The 12,291-nt window shown below is 37.4% G+C and overlaps 2 protein-coding genes and 1 non-coding gene across 3 annotated transcripts; all 3 read right to left on the reverse strand.

The window, feature by feature from the left end:
- Window positions 1-142: 142 nt before the first annotated feature.
- Window positions 143-7,974, reverse strand: LOC119191833 (ring canal kelch protein-like). The gene is made up of 9 exons (XM_037445704.1): window positions 7,797-7,974; window positions 7,450-7,612; window positions 3,251-3,384; window positions 2,832-2,991; window positions 2,544-2,670; window positions 2,060-2,137; window positions 1,226-1,343; window positions 676-908; window positions 143-329 (listed from the first exon to the last, which is right to left on the reverse strand). Exons 1-9 carry the CDS (start codon window positions 7,854-7,856, stop codon window positions 152-154), a joined length of 1,251 nt encoding a protein of 416 aa, XP_037301601.1. The 5' UTR covers window positions 7,857-7,974; the 3' UTR covers window positions 143-151.
- Window positions 6,242-6,660, reverse strand: LOC119191834 (probable small nuclear ribonucleoprotein E). Its single transcript, XM_037445705.1, has one exon. It carries the CDS (start codon window positions 6,639-6,641, stop codon window positions 6,354-6,356), a length of 288 nt encoding a protein of 95 aa, XP_037301602.1. The 5' UTR covers window positions 6,642-6,660; the 3' UTR covers window positions 6,242-6,353.
- Trnag-ucc lies at window positions 7,326-7,397 on the reverse strand. Its single transcript has one exon. It is a non-coding gene; the product is annotated as a tRNA-Gly (tRNA).
- Window positions 7,975-12,291: the final 4,317 nt, after the last annotated feature.

Raw genomic sequence — 12,291 nt, forward strand, 5'->3', positions numbered from 1 at the left:
CTCACCGATTATCATGTTTGGAATTTTTACCTCCATAGGACTCATTATTGTAGTAGCGATGCCACCTTAGCGGCGTTTCCCTCAGAAAAACTGTAATATAACTTTAATAAGCTTTTGGTTGGTAATAAAAAAAACAAATGTATCAATATATTTAATTCTGTTTATAAGTAAAGACTTCGTAGTCGCGTACAGTGAAGTTGTACTCGGCAGCGAGCGAGGCGGGCGCGATCGCGTCTCCGTACGAGTGCAGGTTGCTGTAACTCTCGCTGTTCGTGTTGCAGTTGTTGGATATCAACAGGTCTGCTCCTGCGCCGAATATGGGACCGCAACTGGAGGTCATATTTAAATATGGTTTAAATAATTTATGAATGATTTGTTAATTTTAAAATAGTGTGAATTTTAATAATCGTTATGTGAGCCATCAGATTTTGTTCTCACGGGGACGGCGTCGTGGTAGTGGGTAAAATTGGCATTTACACACACTTTTCACCTTCATCTTTGTGGTGAAATCAGAAATAATAACTGTGGTCATTCATTTGTAGGTACTCCATAATAACTGATGAACGTAAGATAATTCGAAGTAAAATAAATTCTTTAATTAAATATAGCTGTGGATGTTAGTAAAGTACAGCTGTTAAAAGGGTATTGATCTGTAATGTGGTGTAGTATACTGACTCTGGATGGTAGCAGAGCGCGAAGGGTTTCTTGTGCAGGTCGTGCTTGGCGGGCGCGGCGTGCGGCGCGTGGGGTGCGTGGGGTGCGTGCGGCGCGTGGGGTGCGTGCGGCGCGTGCGCGGGCGGGTCGGGCAGCGCGAACAGCAGCGCGCGCTCGGCGGGCACGTAGCCGCCCGCGCCGCCCGCCGCCCACGCCGCCGAGCTGAACCCGCCCACCACCGACCCGCGCGACAGCTGCAACAATACGACTGCCCTGCTGAGTAGTCAGGGGTGGCGGCCTTAAACGAATCAAGACTTAAGGTGGGAGTAAAACAATTTGATATAAGCTTTGTGGGTTCACATTATCTATAAAAAATTCTACTTTCACTTATTTAAGCGCGTAATGCATTGAATAGCCTGAGGTCCCGGTCAGTTGTCTCCTTCACCTCCCATTAAGGTTGGCACTAGTGTCAAATTTGATCGCACATAGTGATATTGAATTTTATGCTTAGTATTAGGTCGCAGTCTATTATGGTAGGGCTCGATGTGAAATTGTAGTTAAAAAAGAATACCTGTACAAGCACGAGCACAGGCGCCACACCGTCGCAGTGCGAGTGGAACGCTTGGGCCGAGTAGCCGTGTGTCGACGCACGGAATATCAGACGCCATGTTTGTTTCGGGCTCCCACACCTGGTAAACAATGCGTTTAGTATTAATGAATGTACAAAAGCGGCGATAGCCTAGTTGGGTGTGGAACGGACTGCGAGACGAATGTCCGCGGGTTCAAATCCCAAGGGCACACACCTCTGACTTTTCTAAAAAATCATGTGTGTATTCTTTGTGAATTTATCGTTCGCTTTAACGGTGAAGGAAAACATCGTGAGGAAACCTGCACATCTGAGAAGTTCTCTATGGGAATTTCGAAGGTGTGTGAAGTCTACCAATCCGCACTAGGCCAGCGTGGTGGACTAAGGCCTAATCCCTCTTAGTAGTAGAGGAGGCCCGTGCTCAGCAGTGGGCAAGTGTGTAATACAGGGCTGATATTATTATTATTATTATTAGTATTAATGAAAGATACATTAACAGCTATTATGTGAAATATAGGCAATGGTTCTTCTACATCAGTGCAGAAAATTATTGCTCTTCACGACTGAGGATAATACAACTGCAATGCCGCAGTAAATGTTGAGCTAAAGAATAAGTTTGTGTATTTGTATTTTGTATGTGTATTTTACTGTTTTTATCGTAGCTACTCTGTTACATCCTTAATGCCCCTGAATTATACTTTTATGTAAATAGTTATGACATTATGTTTCGTGCTATATCCAGATAAAATACCCCTGTCCTCACCCCAATTCGGGCAGGTTCTTCTTTTTAATTTTATTAAATACAAATGTCATATTTACCAGTTGTTGATGACAGCTTGGAAAGCACTCTTCTCTTGCTGAAGAATTACAGACCCGATAAACATATTGACAGCCAATCTGCAACACAATAGCAGGTGAGTATAATAATTATTTGACTAAAAAATATATAAATGAAAATAAAACTTAATGACCATAAAACATCGACATCTGTTTGGGTTGATACTTTATTATTATGGGTCCTCTTAATTTTAAAGGCTGTTGAGCGGTGTTACTTCACGGACGGTGATTTCTTTCTTATGATATGTGTTAAAGACTGTCGTTAACTATTATGTGAGCGAGCAAGTCAAGGTGTTGTTTTGATCTTGAAGATCGTTGGAAGCATTGAAATATCCAACCATTTTAAGATCTTAGAGTGGTGACTCGTGATAGGCAGTTTTATTATTGTTTATGGACTTGTCTAATAACTCAATTTTATAACCGGTGAGTTAATTTTCATAATAAAAAGGGCGTGTGTACACTGTACCGAGGTTGCGTGCGCTTGTCGGGCGGCGGCGGTGCGGCGTGCAGGGCGGCGCGGCGGTACCGCTCCAGCGACAACTCCATGGGCACCGCGCCCGTCGGCTCCACCTCCTCCGCGAACACAGCGCTGTCTGCACATAAACACAAAATACGTGACACTTTACTTCGATTGTCAGCTGAGCTATCAAAAACATGAGTTGAACCCGAGACCTCAAAATTCAGAATATGTTATACTACGTACTTACGTAGGTAATACAAATACGCCATCGCGGCTGTCTAAAATAATACATACCAATAAGCAGCAGCCGCACGTGCTGCATGAGCGGCGCAAGGTGGTGACACACGCGCGCGCGCTCCTCCTCCGTCCAGTGCGCCGTGGGCTGCGTCACGCCGGCGCGCTGCTTGGCCCACGCCAGCGCGCACCGCCACACTTCCTCTTCTTCTAGGCATAGCTGTAATATACCCGCAGCGTTTTAATCAGGTATCCCTGGCCAGTCACTTCAAACGTATCTTTACCCTAATGTAACTTTCCATTACGTCACAACTTCCAAGATACCGTCACGGCATTATAATTCCATTAGGGTTACTCCTGGCCATATTTATTAGCGATTAATCAAGCAGCAGGTGTTATATGAGGTGTTATTATTATTAAGGCAATATAATCATGTGTTCTCGGTCTAAACTACAATATTATTATGTTAATATACTAACAAAGTCAGAAGAGATCAGTTTGATAAGAGCTTCTTTCGGCAGGTTGAGGAAAGCGTTGGTCTTCACGCAGTCGGCGGCGTTGTCTCCGATGAAAGCGATGCAGCGCTCCATGAACGATGACGCGCTTTTGCCTCCTGGAATAAATTATACATATCTACATACAATCTGTGCTACATACATGCACATATATAAACCTTCACGTCTTCTAGTCCCGCAACTAATGTACTCACTTTATGTAAAGCTATATTGTAGACAATATGTGTGTATTCTTTGTGAATTATCGCTTACTTTAACAGTGAAGGAAAATATCGTGAGGAAACCTGCTACCTGAGTTCTCTATAGGAATTATGAGGGTATAGTAGGCCAGCGTGGTGGACTAAGGCCTAATCCCTCTCAGTAGTAGAGGCCCGTGCCCAGCGGTGGGACAGTATATAATGATACAGGGCTGATGATGATATTGTAGACAATATTTTCAATCCTATGTCATAGAAAGCGATATTATCTTAACATAATAATAATAATATCAGCCCTGTATTATATACTTGCCCACTGCTGAGCACGGGCCTCCTCTACTACTGAGAGTGATTAGGCCTTAGTCCACCACGCTGGCCTAGTGATTAGACTTCACACACCTTCGAAATTCCTATAGAGAACTTCTCGGATGTGCAGGTTTCCTCACGATGTTTTCCTTCACCGTTAAAGCGAACGATAAATTCACAAAGAATACACACGTGATTTTTTTTTTTTTAGAAAAGTCAGAGGTGTGTGCCCTTTGGGATTTGAACCTGCGGACATTCGTCTTGGCAGACCGTTCCACACCCAACTAGGCTATCGCCGCTTATCTTAACATATTATCTTCTATACTTATAATAAATCTGTAGAGAGGTCAATTCTGTACATGAAATATATTTCCAAAATAACTATCAGGGGGTGATTAGGGATCGATACTGATGCCAAAAATGCAATTTGTAAAATTTTTGTCTGTCTGTCTGTCTGTATAACCGTTATAGAAACAAAAACTACTCGACGGATTTTAACGAAACTTGGTACAATTATTTTTCATACTCCTGAGCTGGTTATAGTATACTTTTCATCACGCTACAATTAATAGGAGCAGAGCAGTGAAGGGAAATGTTGGGAAAACGGGAGAAGTTACTCCATTTTTAAGCTTCCGTCGCGTGTGCAACCTTAATGGTTAAAGCTACACAGAAATCATGTATGACGGAAATGTTCTCCTTAAAATTATATAAAAATATCCCACGACAGCATATGTCTATCTTTTATGGTTGACTCACAATAACACGTGTAACTCCCGATAGCTTAGCAGTTCGAAGCTTTCTCATTATATTTGTCTACTCTTACGTTTATAACACTCTCAGTCATCCCTAATTAAAAAGTTAACATTATTAAATATTCCATAAAAAAGAATCATAGAAATCGGTATAGAAACACCAAAGTTATACATGAAATACGCTAATAATAAGCCATCATGCGTGAATACTGAATCATGCTATAAGGATTATTTTTGTATATATATAAGGTCGCACAGGCAGGCGGCTTGCTTGGCACCTAGAGGCTAGCGAATCACCTAGCGAGTAGCTTCGTAAAACGAACATTCTCGAACGTTCGCGACCGGCTCCATTTTTGAAGTCCGAAATCCACGCGGGCGAAGCTGCGAGCGGAAGCTAGTACCTAATATAATAATCATTTTCAATTCTGAGCAACTCAGGTGTATTTCGATTTGAAACTCATAGATTTTGATTGCCCAGGTTCAGGGCACTCCGGAAGGAACTCAGTCACAGATGTACTGCCATTAGATTAGTGAAGTGAATAAAATTATTATTTATTCATGTTACTTGCCTATAATTTTATAAATGTAATTAACTTAATATCAAACCCAGATAGAAATATATTGAGATAATCTCTAAAGATTAGGTCTATTAAGAGATTTAAAAAACCCGCACTACCCTTCAGTATTGTAGGTTGATGTGAAATTTAGTAAAATATAATAGTCTTCAATAGCGCTAGCAGTTAATGTGTACATACAAACCTTTTATAATTTGACCTTAGATATGTAATAGATACATTGATAAGATATTGTTATAATTTAATTTTGAATGGTGAATGTTCTTTAATATAATATTTATTTATTTACACTTTCCGTAATTTACAGAAAATACCTATTTTCCATATTACCTTTTTTCAATATTCCTTTCAGTATTGTAAGCTGTACAAATTATAACAAAATGGATTGAAACTAAATTTGCACAATTGTTACAAATGTCTGCAAGGTTTTTGGCGCTTATTTCAGATAAATTAAATGAAATTCTAGTTTCTTTGTAATATCTTGTTATGTATGCTTACTTATGAGTCTTGTATAGTTATTTCCTTTAGTAATAGTAGTGTCTAACAGCTTCTTAGGTCATATAATACAATACTAACATTATCCTTAAGCCTAGTCCAGATTATTAAATAATTTAATCTTTGAAACATGGATTACTAAAAAATGGTTTGGAATGTGGGAATATAAATATTGTATTGCTGAATTTAATGAACTATTAGGGAATAGTCATTGTTTATTTTGAGTTCACTTCTATAAATAGATGAAGGATGCAGGTGGCCTCCACTCAACCCGTGACACCATACCCGTCCAAGAATAATAATGCTATCCAATTTCAAAAATAAGATATCCTTTCATAGGCATTTGTCAGTTTCTATTCATTGGTTTTTCTTCTGTAGCTGTTTTATAATGTTTAGCTAAATCTAGGACTCTAAAGATTGTGTTGACTGTTGACTGTTGTCCTATTTTTTTTTCATATTAGATAGACACATATACAATTTGCATTTACTACATAGTTATATTAGCCTATTATTGTGTACAATATCTTTATTTCGATTTGAAAAATAAACATTGCATGTAGATATAGCACTTCTTGTCATAACATTTTACAGGAGGATGCAGTATGTCCAGGTGGTAAATAAAACACAAACTTATAAACCTTACATTTAATAAACCAGTTTCGTCCACTTATACAATATGCGACCGACACACTTGTAAATGTTTATTTCCATGGGAATGACTTCACTTAACTTTTATAACCTATCAGACCGACGCGTTCGGGTTGACGTTTTGTATCAACGTTATATTGTCGCCCTTCATCATTATACGGCCTATTTGTTTCCTGTTCTTAGTCTTCATGTGAACTTCTTCCGCCTCGTCCAAAACAATATTCATATATTCGTCAAATCCCACGATGTGTCCCTCAATTCGTAGGTTCACGTTTTCATATAGCCAAATTTGCACTCGACTTCTATTTTGTAAATACCTAAATATAAGGTTAATGGGCTGTACCATCACCTTCTGTACTTTCGGTGGTCCCTTGTATGCCATTTTGAAGGGTATTCTTTCGAACAACGCTATTTTTACCGAAAACAAAACGCCGCGAAATAAAGCTTCGCGAACGTCAAATTGCAGAAAAGCGATGCTAGATACCAAAGAGTATAGACTATAGCGTAGAGATGCTACCGCGTGCCATAGATAACGTGACAATCGATCAGGAATCGATTAAACTCGATTTTTAAAATTATGGTTACAATATGTTATAAATAATATTACAAATAAATGTTTTATATAAGTATGAGATTTTTAACTTTCAGAATAATCTCATTTAAAGTTAATATTTCGCCCAATGATTAGAATATTATAAAAAATAATATTCGGTTATGATAAATGTAATACCTGATTGATATTCAAAAATGTATGCGTAGTATTTTTAGACTTTTTTATAATGCCATTGCTTTATTCACAGATAATATTAAATCTAGCCAAAATCATTGTTTGTCAACATTGGTGCTTCAATCTAAACATCTAAACATTGAATTTGGCAGAATTGTCTTTAAAACCGTAAGATTAATAACTAAAATTGTTCTGAGCTTAAAACAGTACAACTCATCGATATTCATTCACAACAAATTGAATTGAATTGGAATTGAACTTCCATTATAATTTAGAATTTTGATAAAAAGGAAATATGGTTAAAAAAGAGAAATAAAAAATAAACAAAACCAAAAAGTGTGCGATGGCCGGGAATCGAACCCGGATCAACTGCTTGGAAGGCAACTATGCTGACCATTACACCACCATCGCAACTGATGAATGTGTTAAAATAACGCGTTATATTAAGAATATTTTATTTTACCTGGTCGATCTTGAATTTCCATTGCAGCTGCTAGAAGTGTACAAGCGCTTTCTACGCTTAACGTGGAAGTAACGTGGTCCTCACATGCGGCGCGGAGATCTTCGACGCCGAGATCTGCTGCTAACGTCATCATTTCAAACACTCCAGAATCTTGAAGGAGAAGCTAATCAAAAATTTTAAATATGAAAAAGAATGTAAATAATGTAAAATGATGTGTCTAAAAGTCAACATAATATGTTGAAGCTTAGCATCGATAGATGTCGCTGTTTTAAATTATGACAATTGTGCATATAAATGTATTATGAGTGGGAATGAAAATTATAAAAAATAATATGTTAAGATTTTACCTTTCCGGTGTAAACGTATTGTATAAAAAGTCTAAATGTCTCAGGTTGTACGTGTGGCATGCGTATCGGTATCGGCTGCGTGCCAACAGATGGCGTTACTGTACAGCCCGGGATGCGGCACACTTCGCCGCGCTTGGTGTTTTGAAAGCTCTTGCATCTGTATAAACAAACAACATGATGTTTGTATATTTTATTAGCATATAGTTTTTATTATGTCTTCCAGTTGTGGCACGTGCCGTATTGTTTAGCAAATAGTAAGTAACAATGGTCTATAATATTTCATTTACTAGAAGCATTTTTTAATTAAGTATGAGACGACGTCCCTTCTCCTATTATATAAAACCGCGAAAACTGGCAGTTCATAATAATTATTTAATTCCTTTAGTACCTATAGGTACTTAATTACCAGTATCTACCTAATATCATAACGCTATATTTGTAAGTTCTCATAATGGCCGTTACTTTAGGCAGACTCTGCCTTAGAAATTATGTTATTGTAATACTTCGGTTAAACCCAAATATAAGGACAGAATATCATAGTGTAATTTAGTTTCTATGTATAATGTAAGTGAGTATTTGTATTTATTTTCTAAGGGGAGCTACGTATTAAATGGTCCACAAATTTGTGCACATTGAAACTGATGCAAATAATAAATGTTATCCTTTGTAACATCCTAAAAAAAATCAAGGCATAATAGTTACTTGTTAACCCGCTACGAACGACTGTGGCGGATCTCTCGCCAAGTTTCTACGGTAGACACTATTCTATCTATATATACAATGTATGCATCGTCTATCTATTGTTAACGATATTATTTCAAAGCAGTTTCGTATTTTATACTGTAATTAAAAACCTATAATCCGTTTTGAAGATATTACGAGTACTCTGGAAATGCTTTGTAAGAAAAACTTGGAGTAGTCGCCTCGAGTTAGAACTTCGCGCATAACTTATAGAGCTATGCGCCCGACGGGGGAAAGTGGCTCCACTGAGAATATAGGGCTGTCACCATTTATATACTAAATCTATTTTATACATATAATATAAAAAAATAATATATATGTAAATATAAAAAAATAAAATAATTAAGTACTGACTAAATCTACTTTATACTTAAGTATAAATATTTAAACATAAAAATGTAAGTACTATTGGATTTTTGTGGCAATCCGCCAATACACACAACGCGTGGTTATTACATATAAAAAAAAGTCATACATACATTATACATAACAAGGAAATGGAAGGATCCACAAACTAATCAACATGGGATTGTAATAATATTTTGTTTGCTAAGTTGATTATGTTTTGCTGGGATATAAATCTGTACCTAATTAATCTGATGACATTGTTTGAACCCGTTAACACCTGCAACCTAGAATTTTTAAAAATTGCTTTAATAATAATACAGACTGCTACTTTTTATACTAAAACCGAGTTATATGCGAAGCCGCGAATATAGTAATTAAAAAATATAATATCTAAAATGGTACATTACAATAGCCTCTACTGTAAGTAAACACATCACCATTTTCACATATCTTGTAGAAAATACACATTTCTTGCTATACTTAAATATAATAAATAAGATTACACTAAAATAAACTATTAATTTGTCGGTTAGTTTTTTCCAGTTGTCAGCCCTGTAGGTGCAGCGGCGTGGCGCATAATGGCACTTAATTTATATTTACTTCAATACAGATTTATACCGAGAGAATAAAATTGTATTGGACGTCGATAAAGCGAGACGCGGCTGTGCAAAGTAACGCCCGGAAATTTCAGAACCATAAAGTTAACTGCTAAATATTGTTACTTGGTAGAATAGTAATATTAGCATGACGCCAACACAGCGGTGAATGGTCTATTGGAATTAAGTTTACAGACGATCGAAAGCAACATCGACTTTAGTTTGTCACTTTTCAAATGTTCTGGATTAAAACGTAAATATAACGGTTTTTTGCACTATTGTTATTGTAATTCTTAAGGTGCGATTATATTCACTGTATGTATATTAACAGTGGGCCAGTTGTAGGAATTAACCCTTAAATTAAAAAGAAATATATTAGAAACATATCAAATCCGTGGCTTGACAGCGTCTACTAACCGCAGCGGCACGGAGCCTGTCCAACTACTGAAGTCTGAAAGCTATAGCTCATGTACTTACAGTGTAAAGCAATAAATCGATCGCAACAGGCACATATTGTACACAGCGCGAGTGACACCGCCGTGACAGCTTCATTATGGAGCGATCAAACAACCGCTAGATTGAGCTGGCGTCTAGCTACTCAATAAATATGTACAGTAACCCACAAAAGGATAAGTTATAAATCTCAAATTGTCTTTAAACTCTCTACGTATCAACAATAGCTTAAAAAACCGTAGTCACGATTTTCTGGTCTAACTCGGGATTCGAACCCAAGGCCTCAGCGCAGTAGTCGTACTAGTACCGTGTACAATTACAACTGCGTCACCGAGGCAGTCGAAAAATGTATATTTCAACATTAAAAATTAATTGCTGTAATAGGACTTGTAGATAATTTTCGCTTCAAAATTGTGGACGCGGAGCTGCGCACAATATAAAATTATACTTAATATTTTATTGTGAAAAATATCATCTAATATCTTTGATAATATAATTTTCATATCACTATAGTTTAAAACCCGTGAGCTTTTTGTTTCTAAGCCCGCTATAATCCCTAATAGCAGAGCGCCTCGCATTAATGAAGGTTGTCCCAAAATCAGGGGATTTAGTAAAGGTTGAATCTAATTAATTGATTTATAAGTCACTAGTCTTCGTTACGGTCCTCCTGGCACTTGGATTCTATTGGAGCTTAATTAAAATATATTCTGGAATAATGTGACAGATACCTTTGCTCAACGTGCATTGTTCACAATCAATCTCAATTGCTACTATTAGCAATTGATGTAACATATTGCAATTAATCTGAATAAGTACGGATAATATTTTACTAAAGTCTATATTCAAAGTACAAATAGTTATGCCCTTACCTACTGAATCAATTATAATCATTGTTTTACCAAGAACTGTTTCCTTTTGACGTCAAAAATGTTGGGAAACCACTGTTATATTTAATCATTTATTAAAACTGTTTATTGGACCATTGGTTGATTAGGAAACCCCCGTTCAACCGTGACGCTACTTTATTGATCAGAGTTTAAGCGTACATAATTCATTGGGCAGATCTTCGTGATCATTTCTCTCATTCATTAATCTAAGTCCTCGGGCTGTTGTGGCAACAGATTAGATTATAGACTAGACAAAACATGCGTTGGGACGCTGAGATAATGCCTACGAGTGTAAAACTGAAAGGTTAATAGATGAAATTTATATTATAGATTCTAATTGTGTTCGATTATGTTTAAATGGTTAGTTTAGTACAATTGTGCGATCTGCATCAATACCCGGATTAGTTTTTAGTAATATACGAACAGTTATAATACTTTATAAGCGGTGCAGCAGTGACCAGTTCGCCGTAAAACGAAAGGATGAAACATGACTGCCTCGGTGGCGCAGTTGTATGGACTGCTGAGTGCTGAGGTCTCGGGTTCGATCCCCGGGTCAGGCAAAGTGATACTGGGTATATTATTCCGTATCTGCTGGGAGTCTGGAATTTATGTACGATATGACGATATAGCTCGTTCTCTATCACATCATGGGACGGAATGCGCACGGCGGAAAGTGGGTGCACCACTTGCGCCTCTGTCTACCCTTCGGGAATAAAAGAATTGAATGTATATTAACTTAATAAAAGCGAATTGAACTAATTTCCGTTTCATTTACAAATACAAAGTACAAGACTCACCTGCAGTTTAGATCTTTTAGTTAGCGTCCATTTATGTTGCAAACTATCTTTACCTTTGATGTCTCGCCTCTATCTTTATTTAGTATATGCATTGTCGGCGGTTTCGCCTGTCGCTGCGAGACGCTGACTAATGGACCGTGAGACGGGATTTTCACTTACGCTTTTTGTCGATTTCCATTTTGTAAATTAAGTACCCGTGTCTATTTTAATTTGGGGTATTTAATGTATGTATATACATGTGCTTGTGTGGATTTGCATTTTTACCCTTAGAGGTTTAAATCAAAAGCAAATATTGAGTTTTCTGCTCAGCCTAGAGCTCTGAATTTGTGACCAATGAGGCATCAGTTTCTTCCCTATCACGTCATGAGTCAGAACACATTTTGCGAAAAGAGGGTGACCAGGTTGACGCTAGAGTCATTATAAAAGAGCCGATCCCGTTATTACTCGATATAAATCCCAGGAAGTATGCTCGATACATTGTTCTCTAAAAGACAAAAGAGGTTGTACGAGACAAACCTAGAAATTACAGAGTTACCTAGACCTACTATTGCTACTACGTACGTACTATTCACGTACCAAAAGCACCAAAACTTATATTGCTGTATAATGTATATTAACTTAAGACACTTGCAGGCGTCGATGTCGCGGTTGCGTGATTAATGACTCAGCGACC

Source organism: Manduca sexta, unplaced genomic scaffold (assembly GCF_014839805.1).
Source record: "Manduca sexta isolate Smith_Timp_Sample1 unplaced genomic scaffold, JHU_Msex_v1.0 HiC_scaffold_1977, whole genome shotgun sequence".
NCBI classification, from domain to species: Eukaryota; Metazoa; Arthropoda; class Insecta; order Lepidoptera; family Sphingidae; genus Manduca; species Manduca sexta.

What these genes read in the sequence shown, in the direction of transcription:
- LOC119191834 (XM_037445705.1), bottom strand. Translation starts at nt 6,641, where the DNA reads ATGGCATACAAGGGACCACCGAAAGTACAGAAGGTGATGGTACAGCCC.
- LOC119191833 (XM_037445704.1), bottom strand. Translation starts at nt 7,856, where the DNA reads ATGCCACACGTACAACCTGAGACATTTAGACTTTTTATACAATACGTT. An exon ending in CGTGCGGCTGCTGCTTATTG is followed by an intron (nt 2,671 to 2,831) that starts GTATGTATTATT and finishes GTTTATGTGCAG; the next exon opens with ACAGCGCTGTGTTCGCGGAG. An exon ending in CTGTGCTCGTGCTTGTACAG is followed by an intron (nt 909 to 1,225) that starts GTATTCTTTTTT and finishes GTATTGTTGCAG; the next exon opens with CTGTCGCGCGGGTCGGTGGT.